At 55.1% G+C, this 22829-nt stretch overlaps 1 protein-coding gene across 5 annotated transcripts in view; it reads right to left on the bottom strand.

Annotated features, from left to right (window-relative positions):
- Positions 1–6694: 6694 nt before the first annotated feature.
- The window catches only part of LRFN5 (leucine rich repeat and fibronectin type III domain containing 5), a 43156-nt gene continuing 27021 nt past the window's right edge, over positions 6695–22829 (bottom strand). For 2 of the 5 annotated variants that reach the window (XM_014893013.2, XM_014893012.2), the window contains exons 2-4: positions 16981–18388; positions 15305–16008; positions 6695–7116 (exon numbers count right to left, since the gene is read on the bottom strand). In XM_014893013.2, coding sequence (XP_014748499.1) covers positions 7007–7116; positions 15305–16008; positions 16981–18368 — 2202 coding nt within the window. In that variant the 5' untranslated portion in view covers positions 18369–18388 and the 3' untranslated portion in view covers positions 6695–7006. Of the gene's footprint in view, positions 7117–14493; positions 16009–16980; positions 18389–22829 lie in introns of those variants that run through there. The other 3 variants (XM_014893011.2, XM_088166476.1, XR_015804307.1) reach the window with 2 other exon arrangements.

Below are 22829 nucleotides of genomic sequence, written 5' to 3' on the forward strand. Positions count from 1 at the left end.
TGTGCAGTGAAAACAAACCATCCTGTGGACCCATCCTGCTGTGGATGGCAACGGGGAATTGTATCCTAAATCCTAAATCCTGAATCCTAAATCGTAAATCCCTGCTCAAATCCTTGTTCCATGCTACAAATGCACTTTATGTGAAGCAGAAGGAAAGCGCCTGAAGAACTGCAGATGCCTTTTGAGCAGAGTCCCACAGCACCGTGTTAAGGACAGTAAATTGGCCCCGCAGTTGTTGCTGACATCAAACCGAGTGCAAAGAGACACCGAGGCAGGGAAGTCCCTCCCCAGTGCCGAGGGCACATCCCAGCCTGGCAGCCGCGAGGGACAGCCAGCACAGCCAGCACAGGTGGCTTCCTGGGCCAGGTTTGTGTGGAGCACCACGCCAGCACAGTCCAGTGCAATTCGGCCAGTCTGGAAAAAAACATCTCCATTCAGAGGGACAAACCCCAGAGCCCAGGAACCATCGGTCTGGAGGAGTCCACCAGATGGGAGTCAGCAGGGTGGTGACAAGTCAAACAGTAGAATGTCACTGGCTCACACGATTGTAACTGAGGTTTAATTGTGTTATAAAGAGCTCCAGGACCCACATGCAGCCCTTGAAGGGTTTCCTGGGATGATTTCCTTGTGCTTGTAGTCACTGTCATCATCTTCTCAATCAGCCCAAGGTAACACATTGCAACTGGAGGAATGAAACGTGAAGGAAAAAGAGTAGTGTGTGCCTGGTACAGAGAATCATGGAATGGTTTGGGTTGGAGACCTCTGAGAATGCCTGGGCAAGGGGGTCTTGTTTTACTGTTCCATAAGGGTCTGTCTGTGCACATCTGTCTTACACAGAGCAAACTCCCATTCCTTGAGCAGCTGAGCTTCCCTCTGCCACACAGTTCCACAAAAGGGCTTGCTAGTGTGATTTAGGACTCCTTTCCCCTGGATCCCCTCATGGGATCTTTGCAGGATGGTACAGTAGGACAAGAGGCTTCATCTGCCAACTTCCTCCTCCTTCGGTGTGCTGGGCAGAACGGCTGCTTGGAAGGAGCAAAGGCAAGTGCCACGTGCTATGGATATGAGTGCGACCTCCAGCTCATTTGCTTTCCTTCCAAAATTAGGAGACTTCTATTTAGACCGAAGCTCTTTCTCTATCACAGAATCACAGGAAATGTCCTTAGAGTCCCTCACCTAAAAAGGTTCTGTGCCAATCCCTGCAGTCTGCCGTGAGAGAATTCTCCTAAGCATACAGCAGAGCCCGGAGTGAGCAGCCCCTGGCCCCCACCTCGGCAGTTCCAGGCTCTCCTTCAGGCCTGCAAACTCTCCGTGTGCTTCCCCACCCATCACACTCACCAGGGAGATGGTTCCTTTCCTCTTCAGTCACACCCCACGTGCACACCCTTTTTCTTCAAAACACATCTGAAGACTATCAGCATATTTGATACCATTCCCTCCTGAAATCCTGTTTATGGTTTGTATTTCATGGAAATATTAAATCACTTCTCTTTACCGAGGGTCTGTCGATCAGACGCGCTGGCTGGCACAGCACACAGCTCCAGCCCATCCTCCACGCCGGAGCCGAGGCAGTGCCAGTGCAGCTCTCGGCCGGGGGCTTTGTGCCCACTCGGGCCCACAGCAGCTCAGGGCCGGTGCGGGGTCATGTTTTTGGGGCCAGGAGCAGAAATGTCGCTCTCCAGCCCTGCCCAGGAGCGCTGGCCATTCCCGCAGAGCCGAGCATCCCGCGGGCCCCGAGCGGGGACCAAGCTCCGTGCCCGGAGCCGGGGGCGCTCTGCCAGCCGAGCTGCGGGGGCTCCAGGACACGGAAACTGCGGCACGGAAATCCCGTGCGGGAACCGAGCCGAACCATCGCTCCTCCGGCACGGACACGGACACGGACACGGACACGGACACGGACACGGACACGGACACGGACCGGACACGGACACGGACACGGACACGGACACGGACACGGACACGGACAGGGACAGGGACAGGGACACGGACCGGACACGGACACGGACACGGACCGGACACGGACAGGGACACGGACCGGACACGGACACGGGCACCCACACGGACACAGACACGGACACGGACACGGACACGGACCGGGCACGGACACGGACACGGACCGGACACGGACAGGGACACGGACCGGACACGGACACGGGCACCCACACGGACACAGACACGGACACGGACACGGACACGGACCGGGCACGGACACGGACACGGACACGGACACGGACACGGACACGGACACGGACACGGACACGGACACGGACACGGACCGGACAGGGACACGGACACGGACCGGACACGGACAGGGACACGGACACGGACACGGACACGGACACGGACACGGACACGGACACGGACCGGACACGGACACGGACACGGACAGGGACACGGACACGGACACGGACACGGACACGGACACGGACACGGACACGGACACGGACACGGCCCCGGGCTGCTCCCGCTGCCTTCGCCCGGGCGGGGGTTCCGTCTGTCGCGGGATGTGCGGGGCAGGGGCCAAGGGCCTGACCCAGCTCTGCGGCCGGGGACACCAGAGCTCCTGCACCCACCGTGCCCACAGCTCCTGCACCCACCGTGCCCAGCGCTCCTGCACCCACCGTGCCCAGAACTCCTGCACCCACCGTGCCCACAGCTCCTGCACCCACCGTGCCCAGCGCTCCTGCACTCACCGTGCCCAGAGCTCCTGCATCCACCGTGCCCAGCGCTCCTGCACCCACCGTGCCCAGAACTCCTGCACCCACCGTGCCCACAGCTCCTGTCCTGCCCGGCACTCCTGTACCCGGAGCCAGCACACCCTGACCGCTGGCAGTTTGGATACAGGGCAGGTACTTCCACCACCTCAAATCACACACACCCTGTGCCTCTGGCAATGTCAGTGCACCATTAATAACCTTCCTCTGTGTCCAAATGAGAAACACAATCCCAGCTCTCCTATTCCGGAGGATTTTTTTTTTTGTAAGCTCAGTTTATTGCAACCTGTCGAGACGCTCTTTGCAATTTGTACCCTGCTGCATCACTCCAAAGCACAACTAGCAGCCTCTCAGCCGAACTCAACCACTTATTTGTTCAGGCAATGTGAGGAAGTAACGGGGGCAGAAAGGACACTTGTGCACCACATTTATCCACTACATCTGCAAAAATATACAAACAGAGCTCAACCCTGTTTAAGAAGCAGTACTGAGACTCCACAGAGCTCCAGGCAGAGGTTTATCCAGCACAAGCAACCATGCAGCATGTTCTCAAATGGCACTCACTTCTGCAGCACCATTTTTCACCAGACATCTCTTATTGCAGTGTCAGACACAGTCCCTGTGTAACGAGTACAGAATCCTCCCCACCTGCTGGCCAAGCACTCTGGAGCGTCTGGGACTGTCACCACCCCAAGAGCCACACTGTTCCCTCTGCTCCTGCTCCTGAACCCCCAGGTCAGCCTGAGCCCAGGTTTGGATGGGTTACAATCTTCTGGGAAAGCTACAGCTGATTTTTTTCTTTCAAGAATGGCTTTTATTGTGACTGCAAAATAAATGTTTTCTAAGGGTTTGCCTTCCACCTTCTCACCTCTTGTAAAGGGTTTCAACTCGACCAAAACACCAGGCAAATACACCTTAAATTTTCTCTGCTTTCAGTAAACTGTACAACTCCACGCTTGCAGGGAAGATATTCCCTGCCATCCCTTGGAGGCTGATTTGTCGGGGTTTGGGTTAACCCCCATGCCCTTGCTCCATGCTGAATCCTAGAAACATGGAACTGCCTGGGTGGGACCCCCAGGGGTCTGTGCCCTGGTCCCTCCCCCTCTCAGCCCTGGTGACTCAGGGCTTTGCCCCTTGTCTCTCCCAAAGCTCCATGGACAGAGGCGCCACACCCTGTCCCTGCTCCGCTGCCTGGGGGGAGGCTGCTCCCAAACCCAGCCCGAGCCCCTTGGCCAGCAGCTGCAGAGGCAGCAGGAGCAGAGTCCTGCTGCTGTCCTGCCTCTTCAGCAGCCCTGGCACAGAATGCCCAGGCACAAAAAACTGTTTTCATCTCCCTCATGTTCAGGGAAGGTTCCAGCCCAACAGCGAATTACCCACATTGTCTTCTGAGATGGCGACAGGAGGACCAGGTACAGATTAGATTCCATCTATTTCAAATTTCAGTAGGATTTTAGGACTTCAAGGGTCAGAACAGTTTTTAGGGATGAACACTCCTAAATAATGAAGAAGAATATTAGGCCACTTGGAGTGAAGGAGTGTTTGTGAGTAGTGTAATTACTGCCCCTCAGCAGCACGGGCACAGACGTGGTGGTGCATATTGCATCCTGAAATCATCCTGCTATTTCCAGTCCAACTGGGAAAAGGGACTGCTGTGGCTTCGGCAGACAGCAGTGGATCTCGTAATAGGTGACTTTTGTTTGCTGATGTTCTTCTAAACCCTTTATGGATGAAATGCCATCCTGGGCAGAGCTGCCCCTACTTCCTGCCCAACAAGAGGATCACTCACAGCACCATACAAGCAAGCACACTCTACTCCACAGACTTCCAGGGTTTTTTTCCCAAACCTGACTCACAACTGCAGTGAATTCTGCCCCATGAAAGCTGCATTTCCAGTTAACATCAAACAGGCACGTGGAACTTACCTTGACAATTAATTAAAAGGATACCGAAAGGAATCAGCAAGGGGAAAGTAGCTCTGCTCTGTGCATGGCAGCCTGAAATTTGAGCCACTGGGTGAAGGGAACAGCAAGATAGTAATGTGGAATGAAATCCTGAGCATGGATGTGGTGGGTGCAGCTGGAACTGGGAGCACGTTGGTGTAACAAGGGTTCCAGCAGCTGCAGGGCTGCACACAGGGTGCCAGCAGGCAGCAGCAGCCTCTGCCACTCCTGTACCTCACACTCCTGGCCCATGAATTCGCTCTGCCCAGCTGCTTTGCAGAGCTCAGGGCCACCTGCCTGCCCCCAGGGAGGTCAGTGGTCATGAACTTCACTGGAGTCACTCCAGTCTGCAGAGAGGGGATGGGTCTGTGGACTCAACTTCCACTGAACATTTTATTGAAGAGTTTATCTGGGACTCAGTCTCCTCCAGAATTGAAACCCCATTTGCACTGCACAGCAAGGAAAGGAAGAGCAATACCTGCTGTTACTGTAATCCACAGGAAATCCAGGCTGTGTGCAGCACCAGAAGCATCACTGCTCAGGCTGTGTGAGGAAAAGAGCCATGATCCAAGTGCTGATCAAAGCCTTGGCTTTGTCCCTGCAGCACCCCTGGGCATGGAATGCTGGGCACTGGATGGACCATGGAGCATCTACCCCAGGGCCTGTGGGGCCAGACCAGGACTGAACTTTTTACACAGGCACAAGCCTTGGGTGCCAAGCTTGGGGTCTCCTTGCCAATGTCAATCCTGTCTCTGCAGCATCAGAAGAGGAAGCTCAGGAGGGGACCTGATGGGTGAGGCTCTTGGCTCAGCTCAGCCTCTCCTCCATTGGACTGTTGTGTCCTGGGACATGTTGATGTCTCTGCTGGTACAGACGAGCCACGGGCAAGTCACTTATCCAGTTGGCCCAGCTGAGGTCCATCATCAGCACAGCAGTGGGCCCAGGAGAGCCCCACGTGGGCAGCCCCAGTCCTGGTGACAAGACACACTTACCAGAGCTGAGAGCTGCTCTCCTGGAGTTATGTTAAGGCTGGCTGATTCACTGTGCTTCTGAGGAAGCTCTAATTATATCTGTGAGCCAGATGGAATGCTGACAAGGGAGAAAAAAAAAAAATCCAAAAATCCCCTTTGGTCTTCTTAGAGGAGCAAGGCAAGGCTGCTTGAACCGGGGTACTGGGGCAGCATGAGAGAGTGCCAGGCCAGTCCCCAGCTGTCCCCCCACCCTAGGCCATCCTGGTAGGGCTGACACTGGCCCAGAGCTCCTGGCACACGGTGCTGGAGCAGCCTGCAGTGCTGTCACCCACCACAGCCCAGGCTGCCCTCCTGGCACAGGGAAGGGGGCTCCGTGGGGCAGCAAGGGCACACGGGGCTCCCTCTGCCCAAATCCTGTCCCTGCCCAGCACCAAGGGGCAAAGCCAGGCAGCTCCCTGGTGGCACAGCTGCCTGACCCAGCTGGTCACCCCGGGCCAGTGGCACCAACGGGCTGGGACACAGCTCAGTGCTCCCACTCAGAGACACAGGAACCTCCCACCACTGCTGGCTGCAGTGCCCACCCGACCTCACACAGCTTGGCTGGGCACAGACCCCGGGCAGTGTGGGGTCACTGTGAGGGAACAGACCCCGGGCAGTGTGGGGTCACTCCATGGGCACAGACCCCGGGCAGTGTGGGGTCCCTGTGAGGGCACAGACCCCGGGCAGTGTGGGGTCACTCCATGGGCACAGACCCCGGGCAGTGTGGGGTCACTGTGAGGGAACAGACCCCGGGCAGTGTGGGGTCACTGTGAGGGCACAGACCCCGGGCAGTGTGGGGTCACTGTGAGGGAACAGACCCCGGGCAGTGTGGGGTCACTGTGAGGGCACAGACCCCGGGCAGTGTGGGGTCACTCCATGGGCACAGACCCGGGCAGTGTGGGGTCAGTCCATGGGCACAGACCCTGGGCAGTGTGGGGTCAGTCCATGGGCACAGACCCCGGGCAGCACAGGGACTCTCTGGATCAACCAATCTGCCAGACACAACCCTCTGGATCAACCAACATGCCCATGCCATTGTAGTAAAACATTTATTTGTTCAGGTGATTGAAGCTACCATGTTTACAGCTCGTGACCTCACCACTGGCGACATGGAACATGACCTGGGACTGCAGCTGTTGCCACCAGATTTTTCTTCATAGTTTTTAGTTATAAAAACCTTGGACACCAGAAAAAACAGGTATTGTAGACTTTAAGTGGTAGATGGGAGATGGGAAACCTGTGAGGGGGAAGACAGTTTATCGAGGCAGCCGACCTTGACGGCCACGGGGCCTCGGCTGCAGCTTCAAGTAAAGGTTTCGTGGGGTGAGTGCGGAGCCACACGTCAGTCCTCGCAGACCTGGAACCGGATTGTTTTCTGCCGAGCAACAACATCGGTGGCAGCGTTTTCGGGGAGTGCAGAAGGGCTGGTGTCCTGCAGAGAGGCCCCGGCTTCTGCACAAAGAGACAGAACAGACACAGTGAGGGGACGAGGAGCAGCATCAGCCTTTCCCATGGCCAAAGCCTCGCTGGTGTGGGACCAGCAACAGCCCCAGGAGCTGCCAGCCTGGGCACAGCACCCAGCAACAGCCCCAGGAGCTGCCAGCCTGGGCACAGCACCCAGCAACAGCCCCAGGAGCTGCCACGGGGCCAGCCTGGGCACAGCACCCACTGATGGTCCCAGAACTGTGCACAGCCTGGGCACTGCACCAAGGGTCCCAGCCCAGCCCAGCCCAGCCCAGGCAGCAGCAGCAGAGCTGCCCTCGGCCCTGGCACTGTCTCGGTGCCTTGTGCACTGCACGGGCTGGGGCAGCAGAGCACGGCAGCTAACGGGAGACTGGGCTAACGGGAGACTGGGCTAAAGGGAGACTGGGCTAACGGGAGACTGGGCTAAAGGGAGACTGGGCTAACGGGAGACTGGGCCAACAGGAGACTGGGCTAACGGGAGACTGGGCTAACGGGAGACTGGGCTAAAGGGAGACTGGGCTAAAGGGAGACTGGGCTAACGGGAGACTGGGCTAACGGGAGACTGGGCTAAAGGGAGACTGGGCTAAAGGGAGACTGGGCTAACGGGAGACTGGGCTAACAGGAGACTGGGCCAACAGGAGACTGGGCTAACAGGAGACTGGGCTAACAGGAGACAGGGCTAACGGGAGACTGGGCCAACAGGAGACAGGGCTAACGGGAGACTGGGCTAAAGGGAGACTGCGCTAAAGGGAGAGTGGGCTAACGGGAGACTGGGCTAAAGGGAGACTGGGCTAAAGGGAGACTGGGCTAACGGGAGACTGGGCTAACGGGAGACTGGGCTAAAGGGAGACTGGGCTAAAGGGAGACTGGGCTAACGGGAGACTGGGCTAAAGGGAGACTGGGCTAAAGGGAGACTGGGCTAATGGGAGACTGGGCTAACAGGAGACTGGGCCAACAGGAGACTGGGCTAACAGGAGACTGGGCTAACAGGAGACAGGGCTAACGGGAGACTGGGCCAACAGGAGACAGGGCTAACGGGAGACTGGGCTAAAGGGAGACTGCGCTAAAGGGAGAGTGGGCTAACGGGAGACTGGGCTAAAGGGAGACTGGGCTAACGGGAGACTGGGCTAACAGGAGACTGGGCCAACAGGAGACTGGGCTAACGGGAGACTGGGCTAGCAGGAGACTGGGCTAACAGGAGACTGGGCTAGCAGGAGACAGGGCTAAAGGGAGACTGGGCTAAAGGGAGACTGGGCTGAGAGGAGACTGGGCTAATGGGAAACAGGGCTAACAGTAGCCAATGTCCCCACCCACACCTCTGCCACAATTCTTGCCACCATCAGGGAGTGCAGGCACAGCACTAAGGCTGCCGCTGCTGCTTCAGGGAAAATCCAACTACCAAGACAACCTCCAGAACCCCCAAGAACCAGCAAAGCTCATTGCTCCAGAACCAGAGACTTCTCCATTTTCTCGATTTGCTGCTGCCCTTGCACAGGCCAAGCCTTTGCCCACAGCAGGGACTCCAGTTCCACACCCTGCCAGGGGCTCCCACAGAGCTGGGCACTCCAGAGCAGAGCAGCAGGTGGGCACAGACACAGAGCCCACCTCCCTGGGGTTTGCAATGGGGAGGTGCCATGTGCCCCTGTCGTGCCCCACGGCAGGCACAGGGACAGCCCTTGGGGCAGCTGCTCCACCCAGCACAGCCCCACTTACCCCGGGGAGTGCAATGTGCTGCTGCCATGTGCAAAATCCAACCAGGCATTGCTTTAAACTCATCTTTGGCTGCTGTGGGTTACAGCCCCCAGACTGGCCACAAGGAGCCCAGGCTTAGGCCAGGTGGGGGTCCCTGTGTGCCCACCGAGGGGCTGGGCTCCAATCCCGACCGGTTTTCCTCATTCCCTCTCCCAGTGGGAAGAGGAGATGGTACAGCTTGCACACAGCACTGTGGGTGCCTCCAGAGCAGAACCTGGCAGTGCAGGAGGAAAACCAGCTCACACCAAGCCAGGCACACCAGCCTGGGCTCACCTTTCAGACTCCTGACCCAGATGCTTCTAAAGTACAGTTCTTGAGATGACCTGAGGTGACACAGCACCACAAAACCTGGAGCTTATTCTGTTCATTTTAACACAAACACAGTCCCTGATGTGGAGTCTGCAGCCAGCCACGTGCCACATTTGCTCTTTCCCTTTCAAGTTTCCTTCCTTCCAAGCCAAGCTTCCTTTTCTCTCCAGCAGCAGCCTTTGGGGAAAAGGGAGAACCACGGCATTTGTAAGCAGGACCCTGTGGACTAGCCACAGTTTGCTGCTTTTAAACCAGAACTCTAACCAGCATTAAAATTACTGCCAGGAGAAGGCACCGTGCAATAGGTGGCTGCTGCTAGTGCAGCTTTTGGGCAGTGGTGGTGCACCCTGAGGGGCAGCAGCACCTTGGCACAGGGAGGTGGATGTTCCTGAGCCATCAGTGCTGACAGATGTGACCCCTCTGCAAGGGGCACTCTCAGGCTCAGTACCACCAGAGCTCCAGGGTCACTGAGGCTCTGCCTCCCCTTGCCTGAGGGAAGAGAAGTGACCCTGGCAGCAGCTGCAGCCATTGCCAAGGAAGCAGCGTGCCCCTCCCTGAGCTGGTGCCCACCCTGGCTGCAGGCACAGCGGCCCATGGCACACAGAGGGCCCTACTGCCCTTCCAGAGGGTCAGACAGCCACACAGCACTGCCCACCCACCACAGCTCCGTGCCACTGCACACTCGGCTGCTCTGGGGAGCAATGCAGGGCTGCCATGGTCCCTGGGAGGCAGGAGCATCCCTGTGCTGCTGGCACCAAGCCTCAGCTGGTGCCGGTGCCACACCCTGTCCTCGGGGTAAGGACACGCCTGGGCACAGCAGGAAGGCAGCACAGACACAGACACAGACACAGACACAGACACAGACACAGACACAGACACAGACACACACACACACACACACACACACAGACACACACACACACACACACACAGACACACACACAGACACAGACACACAGACACAGACACAGACACAGACACAGACACAGACACACACACAGACACAGACACACACACAGACACACACACACACACAGACACAGACACAGACACAGACACAGACACACACAGACACACAGACACAGACACAGACACAGACACAGACACAGACACAGACACAGACACACACACAGACACAGACACACACAGACACAGACACACACACAGACACACAGACACACACACAGACACAGACACACACACACACAGACACACACACAGACACAGACACAGACACAGACACAGACACACACACACACAGACACACAGACACACACACAGACACAGACACACACACAGACACAGACACAGACACAGACACAGACACACACACAGACACAGACACACACACACACACACACAGACACAGACACAGACACACACACAGACACAGACACACACACAGACACAGACACACACACAGACACACACACAGACACACAGACACACACACAGACACACAGACAGACACACACACAGACACACACACACACACAGACACACACACACACACACACAGACACAGACACACACACAGACAGACACACACACAGACACAGACACACACACAGACACACACACACACACACACACACAGACACACACACAGACAGACACACACACAGACACAGACACACACACAGACACAGACACACACACAGACACACACACAGACACAGACACAGACACACACACAGACACACACACAGACACAGACACAGACACACACACAGACACACACAGACACACACACACAGACACAGACACAGAGACACACACAGACACAGACACACAGACACACACACAGACACAGACACACACACAGACACACACACAGACACACACAGACACACACACAGACACAGACACACACACAGACACAGACACAGACACAGACACACACACAGACACAGACACAGACACACACACAGACACACACACAGACACAGACACAGACACACACACAGACACACACAGACACACACACACAGACACAGACACACACACACAGACACAGACACACACACACACAGACACACACACACAGACACACACACACACACAGACACACACACACACACACACACAGACACAGACACACACACAGACACAGACACACACACAGACACACACACAGACACACACACACACACACACACAGACACAGACACACACACACACACAGACACAGACACACACACAGACACAGACACACACACAGACACACACACAGACACACACACACACACACACACAGACACAGACACACACACACAGACACACACAGACACACACACACACACACACACACACACACACACACAGACACACACACACACACACAGACACAGACACAGACACACACACAGACACAGACACACACACAGACACACACACACACACAGACACACACACACAGACACACACACAGACACACACACAGACACAGACACACACACACAGACAGACACACACACACACACACAGACACAGACACACACACAGACACACACACAGACACACAGACACACACACAGACACACAGACAGACACACACACAGACACACACACACACACAGACACACACACACACACACACAGACACAGACACACACACAGACAGACACACACACAGACACAGACACACACACAGACACACACACACACACACACACACAGACACACACACAGACAGACACACACACAGACACAGACACAGACACAGACACACACACACAGACACACACACAGACACACACACAGACAGACACACACACAGACACAGACACAGACACACACACAGACACACACACAGACACACACACACAGACACACACACAGACACACACACAGACACACACACAGACAGACACACACACAGACACAGACACAGACACACACACACAGACACAGACACAGACACAGACACAGACACACACACAGACACACACACAGACACAGACACAGCACCAGCTCCTCCAGCCCCTAACACAGCCCCATCTCCAGCCAGGGCCTGTGCTCCAGCCAGTGCACTAGGAGCTCAGAACTTTCTGAGGGAGTTTCTCCTCCACCACAGAGACCCTCTGACGGCTGAAATCTCCCATAATCGATGGCTGAGCAGGAGCACAGAGCCCAGCTGCAGGCAGGCAGTGCCTGAGGGGCAGGGAGGCACCTTGGGCTCATGTCCCTGCAGACCCCCCTGTATCTGGGGCCACAGCACATCACCCCCCCGTTCCATCACCTCCTACACTGAGGAGTTATTCCAGTCTGGGGGAAATAGCCTGATGTTATTCTGATCCAGGAGCATCTCAGCACATTTTCTATCTCACACAGTTGGTAACCTATGGTTTCTGCAGAACAGAAAGGACAGAGAATTTCCTCCTCCATGAGGCTTCCCACACTTTGAATCAAGCCTGAATAAAACAAAATGTCCCACTGCAGTTACTCCAGTGGGAACAGATGATTCCATGCCCAGGGCATTCCCAAGGGATGATCCTCTCAGCCAGGGAGAGAAGCTGGAATGAGAGGAACCCCCGGCTGCCCAGATCCCCTGTCCTGAACTCTCAGCAGAGAATCAAACCGGAACGCTGCTTGACACACAGGCACCATGGACAGAGCATCAGCTGCAGTGCTTAGAAAATTATTCCTTTGAGTGAAAAATTACAAATATAAAAATAAACTTCCTTAAACCACAAGACACCATTAGTATTTTAGCACTTTCACAAAACATCACACAGATTTAGGTCCAGTTTTAGACAACATATAAAAGCATTTTCATTTGATGTTTTTAAAATGCATGATTCAATCAAACCACAGCAAACCTCTGACACTCTCCCTGTACCCCAGCGTGGGGGGGAAGGTGCCTCTGCCAGCACAGTCCCTCCCTGGGGCTCAGACCTTCACATTTACTCACCCTGGGCAAAACCCTTGTCAACAGACTGCCAGACCCTGCACACACCACCCCTGTCCTTGACAGCACGTTATTTAATAGCTCCCTTCTGTTCCTGCAGTGCTCATGGCTTGCCAGAGCAATCCAAGGAGGGATTTATTGCATTTTTTTAAACTTTTCCAGCAGGAAGCGGGTTTTCTCATTTTGAGGCTTTGTTTCCTATTTGGTCTCTGCATTTCCTGAGGGAAGCAAAAAGGGTTTCTAAAAAAGAATCAGCCTCTTCCTTTTAGATCCTTTACACCACCCTCACTGACTTTATTCTTCCATGACAGGCAATAAAATCACCCAGAGCCACCCACACTGGCCAAGAGCATCAGCCCCGTGCTGGTGTGGGGGTGCAGGGGCTGCTCCCCACCGTGAGATTCCCCCACAAGTGCCCTGCTTGGAGCCAGGCTGGCCTCAGGCTCCTGCCTCAGCTAGTGTCCCCAGAACAAGCAGACAGGGCATAAAATTTAACTATTCTCTCACTTTCATGGCCACAGAGCCCATCTTATTATTTGGCATCTGAGAATGCACAGTGCCCAAATACTCAGCGTTAAGCTGTCTCTAATTTGAATATGATGACCATATGAGTTTAATTAATATTAATTGCAGGTTTCCCTTTAGAGAGAGCAGAGCAGCTGCCATCCACACAACGAAATCTGCACCTGCTGTCCCCTGCTGCTGTGGGGTTCTGTCCCTCCAGAGGGGCCCGAAATCACTGTGTCCACAGGCACCACAATCAAGAGCAGCTCAAAGGTGAGACCATCATCCTCCAGCCCTTCAAAGCACTCAGGGACTGAAAAGAACTGGATCAAACCATAAAGTTCATGGGAAATACGCCCCAAAAGCCCAGGCCAGCAGGATATGACCATCACTGCCCACCCAGCCAGTGCCCAGGTGCCGAATGGCCGTGTCCCTGCTGCTGCAGCCCTGCTGGCCACCTGATCACCTGGTCACCTGGTCCCCTGCCCACCTGGTCACCTGCCCACCTGGTCACCTGCCTACTTGGCCCCCTGCTCACCTGGCCACCTGGCCCTCTGCCCACCTGATAACATGCCCACCTGGTCACCTGGCCTCCTGCCCACCTGGCCACTCATGGTCCTGCTCAGCTCTGCCCTGCACCCCGAGGTGGCCCAGCCCCGCTCCCTCCCGCAGGCTGCAGGACAGGCTCTGCCCGCACCGTGGGTCAGGCACCTTTCCAGGGAGAGCCGTGTGGGATCCCTCTGCTTCCCCGTGCCCAGCCCGGCCATGGGGCACAAGGGATGGACCCCACACCCTGGGGCCTCCTCCTCCTCCTCCTCCCAGCCCCACGGTGGGAGCTGTGGAGCACCAAGGCCCCGCTGCTCCGGCAGGGCAGTCACCGCGAGGCTGGCTGGAGTACCGAGTGAATATTTTATTTTACACAACATAACAACACAGCGTTGTTGCTCCTGTACAGCATCTGCCTAAAAACAAAGGCAACACCATTGTCACGGAAAAGAAATATACAGTCTGACCGGTTTAAAAAATATCATTTTACTGATTGATCCAGAAGTGGTTATTCGTTAGCTTGGAGGAAATTGTATTTCCTTTATAAAAGGCTTTTTCTGTGAAAACTCTCTCTTTTGTTTTCTGCTACTGCAGAACCAGGAAGCCAGTCCTAGAGCAGGGAAGGCACTGGTGCTGTTTCATGCTTTTTTTCACCCCTTAATCTTTTTTTCCTTTTTTTTTTTTTTTTTTTTTTTTTTTTAATCTCTGAATGTTGCCTTCGGTTTTGATATTAAATAAAACCAAACAAAAACTAAATAACCCCCGGTGTGCACTGGGTGGCTTATACAGACCCCGCATGAACAAGCCATTAATCAGCGAGACAGCAGTGGACATCCAAATCCAATTCCCTGGGAAAGGGAGTTTCACACAACGTTTGGTGTTTTGTTTTTAGTTAAAATAAAAATTTAAAAAAAAAAAAAAAAAAGAAAAAAGAAAAAAAAAAAGCAGGTCACACAGTGCTTTCCAATATCCACTCAGAACTGGAGAAAGTTGCTTTTCCGCTATCGGCGCAGTCAGCCTGGACTAGCATCCCGTTCATGGACAGGCTCCGCTTGGAGCGCAGGCCGGGGGCGCCGCGGGGCTCCAGCAGCTCGCCGCCCAGCGACCGCCGGCGCTTGGCCCGCGACGCGTCGGCCGGCAGCGTCAGGAACTTACTTGGCTTGGATTGTGCTCTTTTGTACGAGTGGGCCGCCTCAGGGGGGCGGCTGGCCAGCTGCAGGGCCGTGGAGTTATTTCTGTTCGAGTTCTGGGGCTCGGCGCTGCCGCCGGCCTCGCCCTGCGCCTCGCTGCCCGGCTTTGGCCCCGACTTTCGCTTCTGCTTCTGCGCCAGGGACGTGCTGGAAGTCCAGGCGGGAGGCAAAGCGGAGGTAGTGGTGGCTGAGTCCTGGCTGGAGCCGGCGTCCGGCGACTGCGTGACACCATCGCTGGCAGCCTTGCAGCACTGGACGCCCTCCTCGTGCCCGAGAGCCTGCTTGGACATGGACTGCGACAGCACCCCGCTGCAGCCCTGGATCTGAGCCCCGTTCGTCTGCGAGTACACGTTGCTGACCTTGGTGGCCTTCTGCTGCCCGTTGTTGTTACACACCTTGTAGCGGATCATGAGGATGATGATGAACACGAGCACGGACGCCACAATGATCCCACCGATGATGATAATCATGGTCCCACCCAGGAACTGGGACTGCATGAAGTGGCAGCGCACGTAATCCTGCTCGGTGGTGAACTGTGTGCAGCCCACCACTCTGGTGGCCGTCAGCGAGGTGATCCCGTCATCGTAGATGGCCAGGACGCACAGGTCGTACATCGTCCCCGCAGCCAGGTTGTTGACCAGAAAGGTTTTGCTCGTGGGAGGTATCATTCTGGGGGAGAAGGAGACCAGTGTGAATGAACCTGGAGGACACACCGGCACCTTCCCACGCTGTGGGGCAGCCCAGGCCATGCTGGGCACCACCCCAGCCTCTGTCCGTGGGGCTGATCTCCATCCCCCCAGCAGCTCCTGCCTGGCCTCTGATGTAGCAGCAGTCACTGCCCAGCCCCCTGGCATGGCTCAGCATGGCAGAGCCCCTTATCAGAACAACCACACCAAAAACATGGAATCACAGGATGGCTTGGGTTGGAAGCGACATTTAAAGACCATCCAGTTCACCCTGCTGCCACGGGCAGGAACACCTTCCACTAGACAAGGCTGCCCCAATCCCTGTCCAGCCTGGCCTTGGACACTCCCATGGATAGGGCAGCCACAACTTCTCTGAGGAACTTGTGCCAAGGTCTCACTCTCCTCACAGGGAAGAATTTTTTTCAGTTATCTGATCTACATTTACCCTCTTTCAGTTTAAAGCAAACATCCCTTGTCCTAGTAATGGATAAAGAAATTTGCAGAAGAAATGACCAAGCAAAGCCAATGCTGAAGGATGCAACAGCTACACCAGGCAGCACAGAGGCCCCCTGCACTCCCCAGCACGGGCACCAGCAGAAAGCTCTGCGAGGAACACGGTCACAGACACTGTCCTCCCTGTGCCTCCATAAAGCCGAGCACATTAGGATCCATTTAATCCATCTACCTTCACAACCTTTCTCAGATCAGTTCAGAGGATTAGAGGTCCATTTGGATTATCTAAAAATAACACTGTTCTAAGTGATTTTCCCACTTGTGAGTAGAAATGGCACGAGTCCTTCCTGAGGCTCCCACAAGGAGCTGCCAGGGCTGGGCTCCACTCAGTTGGCACAGCATGGCCCAGGAACTCCAGCAGAGGGGCTGCCCAGGCCAGGGACCACACGCCAGCACCGAGCACCCAGCACGGTCCCACATGGGCAGGCTGGGGCTGCCTTACCTGTAAACAAGGGAGTCATCATAAGTACCATTGTACTGGATTTGAAACATACGTATCCCAGGTATATTCCTCTGAAAATTGAATTTCAGCAGAGCCGTGGAGGACGTCGCTTCTGCAACGACCACCTTCTTATCCTGGCTGACTTTAGTATCCCCGTTGCTACTGCTCGCATTGGAGCCCGACTTGGTGGACGTGGAGATATCCGAGGAGCCTGGGTCAGGCTCGTGGATGTGGTTTGTGCTGTTCAGCAAGTGGGGGAGTTTGATGATGTGCAGGTCCACCGTCTGCGTGGCCTCCCCTGCTGGGTTGGAAGCAATGCAGGTGAAGGAGCCCGTGTCCTTCACCGTCGTGATAAGGATGTCGAGCGTCCCGTTGTCGTACACCGTGGACCTGGTGGCGTTGGAAATCAGTTTGCCCTCGGGTGAAATCCAATGGATTGCTGGCTCGGGGTCCCCCCGGGCCTTGCAGCGCAGGGCTGCTCGCTGCCCCTCCAGCACGCGCAGCTCGTGCGTGTGCCGCGTGATGAGCGGGGGCTCGCAGAGGAACTCCTCCTCTGGGATGGACCAGAAGTACCGGCCAGACAGCAGCGTGGGGGAGGCACAGGTCTCCAGGTCGTCCTCCCTGGAAAGGCGCCTCAGCCACAAAAGCTCACAGTTGCAATGCAAGGGGTTCCCACCAAAGCTCAGCGCAAACGTTGAGGGGCTGATAATTCCTGAGGTTGCCAGCACCTGAGCGCGCTGGAAGAGCGGATCAGGCGGAAGCTTCTGCAGTTTGTTGGATGTGACGTCCAGCCTGGTCATCTTGTGGAGGTGGGAGAAGGTCCCCTTAGGAATATGGTCAATCATGTTGTGGTCAAGACTGAGAGTGTGCAAACTGACCATTTTCTCCACCGCATCCCAAGGGATGGTTTCCAGATTGTTGTAAGACAAATCCAATTCCTCGAGAGCTAGAACATCATCGAAAGCTGTGGAAGAAATTAAAGTCAGCTGATTATTGTTCAGTATCAAGTGGTGGAGATTGGAGAGCCCACTGAACATGTCATTAGTGATCTTAGTCAATCGGTTGCTGTTCAAATGCAGAGCCCGCAAATTGCGCAGGTCGGCAAACGCGTGAGGTGTGATAAAACTGATTGTATTCCGGGACAGCGTCAGGTCCACCAGGCTGGTCATGTTGGCAAAGTCTTTCCTTTTAATGTTTGTAACAAAGTTGTCTGCCAGCCGCAGCTCCACGGTCCTCCTGTCAATGTTGGGAGGAACAAACAAGAGCCCTTTCTTGGCACAGAGGGTGGCGAGGTTCGGAGACAAGATCTGACAGACGCAGCGCTTGGGGCAGATCTGAGCTCGCACCGCTACGCCAATGAACAGCAGAAACAAAAGCAGTTTTTCCATTGTAGAACAGATTCAAGAGCCTGCAAGGGAGAGCAAACAGCAGTTAGTCTATGTGAGCTAAGATGGACATAATAAAAAAGCCAAGATAGATAATCTGTGGTTAAGCCATGGAACTGAAGTTCAGGTGGCAGCGAGTCACCCTCACTGTGTTACCTGGTTCTTCTTCATTGCCCATGCTGACACAAGAGTGCCTGCCAGGAGCACAGCTGAGAGTCAGGGATGTCTGTATGCACACCCCACACTCACGTGCAAATGACAAAGCGATTGGGAAGCCCTCCCTGCTGGAGCCCATCCTGCTGCCCAGCACATCTCCACATCCCAGCAGAGCCCCTGCCAAGTGTCCAGGCATAGGAAATGAGGAGTGGTTCATGTGTGCTTCACTTGCTAAGCTGAAACTCTCAGCCTTGAAATCACAGCAGCTCAATGGGTTTACAGACATCTCCGCTGAACATTTAAGCTCTTAATGCCACTTTCGGAATAAACTCAGAAGGAGCTAATTTTATGTCATTCAAACCCCAAAAATGCAAACAAAACAAAACAAAACAAAACAAAACAAAACAAAACAAAACAAAACAAAACAAAGAAAGCCCTCGCAACAGAGATCTAACTAAAAATGGATCTTGGGCTAATTTTAGCTGATCACAGCTTTCCGGCTCCCCCTGCAAAGCCCAGAAGCTCAATCAGCTTTATTGCTTACACTGCCAGGCCCAGCTCCTGGGCAAGTGGGAGCAGGGCCGATGGCAGCAGTGCCCACGCCAGCTCAGTGAGATCACCCAGCAGTGACTGTGCCAAAGGCTTCAGGCACGGGCAGAGGGAGGGCTGGGGGATGCTCCTCCGTGGAGCAGGTGGGAGCATGGACCCGTGGAGAAGCACCCCCGTGTCTGAGAGGAACTGGTGCCTCTGTGAGCAGAAGTGCTCAGAGGGGCTCCACGCTGCCACTGAAGCACTCAGCTCCCTTTGGGATTGGCACAATTGCACATGTTCAGATCACATTACTCGGACCCGTTACCATCCCAGAGATGCATTAATGAAGGTCAGCTAAAATTTAGTTTCACAGTTAGCCAGAACCAGAAGTTTTGAATCATCATTGATATTTAAAGACATTTAATGTTAGAACAACAATTATTGCTCCTGTTGTCCAGTCTGTCCATAACCCAAATCAAATCCGTGGTGCTATGCAAGCAGAGGCAACAAAAAGATTAGTGACAATACCAGCCCTAAACCCTACTTTTCAGCACAATCAATGCACTTTTTCCTGATATTTCTGGGGACTGCAAGTATTCAGGACTACTCCAACTTTTGAGTTCCCACTGCAAAAATATAAGACTGCTGCTGCAGTCCAGAGTGGAGTCTGCTGCTGTGGGCAGTGCTGGGAACCTCTCCCATAACCAGTACAACCATCACCATTCTTGCTGCCATGACTTGTGGCAGAAAGCAAAGTGCCATGGCAGTATTCAGGTATGTTCTGTGGACTCACTTTCATGACAGCACTGCAAATCAGGGTGGCCCTTCAAGTGACAAGGACCTGCAGGAGAATAGCAATGCCAAGCAGTGGAGGAAACTGCGTGCTGCAGCCCCCAGACCCCACTGTGTCACCCACTGGCCACCTCCCAACCCAGCAGCTGCACTTCATGGCCGGGGACTGTCACCTGTCCTTTCCAGGTGGGACTTTGTTCTTTTGATGTGCATCTGGTAAGCACCAGACTGGAAAGGGCTCAGCAGCTCAGGGCATCTGCAGCACAGACCCTGGGGTCCCTGAACAGCCTTGGCTGGGGACACCACACCCATTTAAATTTGCTAACTTAATGCTGCCAATTTAATCATGGCTGTGATTAAAGTCATGTGCCTGGACTCAGCCAAGTCCTTTGCTAGAGCTACCCAGGACTAACAAAAGCTTGAACTCAAATCAGTTCATGAGACTGGAAATATAATTACAAGATGAAACTACTTAAACAAGGCTGAGATGACAAGATTACCACAAAGTTACCTACCAGCAGAGGTGGCTTTTGGATGCTAAGAGAGTTTTGGACATTGCCTCTGCCAATATCCTCTGGCCATATCCCAGCATGTGGCCAGAGCTGGATGCAACACCATCAGTGACCATCAGGTCAAAGGGCTGCAGTAAATAGGCCAAGACCAGCCAGTGGCCATGGCCAGCACTGTCCCCCATGGCTGGGGTTTAGGGACAGTCCTCTCCCATGACCTGGGCAGGGAGGTGAGTGCAGCCCACACACATCTGCCCATGACACTGCATTAGGAGGAGGGACTGAGCCCTTGGGAGCATGGGGTGCCTGTGGAGAGGTCCTGGTGGATCAGAGTGCTGAGCACCCACCAGCCCTGAGTGCAACAAAGACCAGGGAGGATTTGGCACCTGGATGCCTCAGCTGATGCAGCAAAGCCACACCTGGATCTACATGAAGAAGATGGGGACAGCCCATCCTCCCCAGCCTGGGCATCATCCCTTGCTGCAGGGGTAGCACAAACTCTTCACCTCCTTGCTGAAAAAACACAGAGCTTTTCCTCCCAGAGTGCTCGGTGCAGCAGTCTTGTGGCTGTGCCTCAGCACTGAGAAATTCCACAAAACAATCCCAACTGCAGGACCTGGTGGCTTAGGAGGATAGCCATCACAAAACTCAACTGCTGCAAGTCAGCCTGGACATGTGTCCCCTCCTCTCCCAGCATACCTCATCCCCCACACAGATAATCTGTAGAGATAGCAGCCCTGACATGGCTTAGAGCTCATTGCAGAAAATACTTTTTTGACTAATGAAAGCAATATGTGGTTCTCATTACTTGCTTAAAATGATAAAAAAAACAGAAAGTAAACTGCATTCATACATAAAACAAATGCCAGCTTCCTGGGAAGGTGAGCACTGCTCATGTACTGCTCACTGCCTGCAACAGGACAAGGGTAGTCAAGCTCTTCATGTGACATTTGTGATTCACAAAAAAAGCCTCTCACATATACTACTCTTTACATCATTCTGTTGCTACATTTGATCATTTTGAGTTATTCATCTGTCTATAAAACCCAAGTTCGAGTTGCTGTGGGCTGCATAGCTTATGGTCACAGCGAGTGGGATCAGTGTCTCCAAAGAGCCAGGAGCCTGTGAGCCCCAGAGAGAGCCCCAGAGAGAGCCCCAGAGAGAGCCCCAGCACACTGCCAGGGACTGGGAGCCCCAGAGAGAGCCCCAGAGAGAGCCCCAGCACACTGCCAGGGACTGGGAGCCCCAGAGAGAGCCCCAGGGAGAGCCCCAGCACACTGCCAGGGACTGGGAGCCCCAGAGAGAGCCCCAGGGAGAGCCCCAGAGAGAGCCCCAGAGAGAGCCCCAGCACACTGCCAGGGACTGGGAGCCCCAGAGAGAGCCCCAGAGAGAGCCCCAGCACACTGCCAGGGACTGGGAGCCCTCCACTGCTCCCCATCGGCTGGAGGGGACCGACTGGAGTCCCCAGACTGCTGCTCCTGTCTCTGAGCACAGGAAGTCTTTTCCTATCCCCATTCCTGAGGTATCCAGCAGGTGTGACAGTGGTCGGGCAGGGCCAGGACTTATGGAGGCAGGGACCCCTCCAGCACTGTAACCCCCCTTCCCCTGGCCACTCTCGAGTGGGACATGCCCACACAATGGATGACACTCCCAGGGTCCTTCCCACAGGTCTTCTGGCCTTCACACCACCCCCAGCCCATGCCTGGAACACGGAGCTCCATTCCACGCCAGCACCAGCTCCCCTCAGCCCAGCCCTGGAAGCTGCAGAACAACCATCCCTCAGAGCATCCCTGCACAGAGGGGCAGCCCTGGGCTCCCCTGGCACCATCCCTGCACAGAGGGGCAGCCCTGGGCTCCCCTGGCACCATCCCTGCACAGAGAGGGAACCCTGAGCTCCCCTGGCACCATCCCTGCACAGAGAGGGAACCCTGAGCTCCCCTGGCACCATCCCTGCACAGAGGGGCAGCCCTGGGCTCCCCTGGCACCATCCCTGCACAGAGGGGCAGCCCTGAGCTCCCCTGGCACCATCCCTGCACAGAGAGGGAACCCTGGGCTCCCCTGGCACCAATCCTACACACGGGCAGGGTGCAGGGACAGCTGGGACACACTCCAGCTCCAGCACCACACGTGGTTCTGTGAGACCCATGAGGATTTGCACTGCTTCAGAGGAGCCACCCGCTCCTGTCAGGGGGTGACAGCCCCAACAGCCCCTGGTGCATCCTGGGGCACACACAGACCCTCTGGCCAGCACTTGCTAAGGGCAGACTCCCACCTCAAACCTCTGCAGGGTCTGACAGGTTCTGGGGAATGGCCAGAGTAACCCCAGCCCCTGTGGGGCACAGCCGTGCAGGCACAGCCTGGCACCCAGTCAGCAGAGGCCATGGCAATGTCCACCCCCTGTTCTAGCAGCAGACAGAGGTCAGGAGAAGTGCTAATGAATTTGAAATTCCTGCCTGAAATGGAGCCAAGGAACTCA

Source organism: Sturnus vulgaris, chromosome 6 (genome assembly GCF_052056855.1).
Source record: "Sturnus vulgaris isolate bStuVul1 chromosome 6, bStuVul1.hap1, whole genome shotgun sequence".
Classification (NCBI taxonomy): Eukaryota; Metazoa; Chordata; class Aves; order Passeriformes; family Sturnidae; genus Sturnus; species Sturnus vulgaris.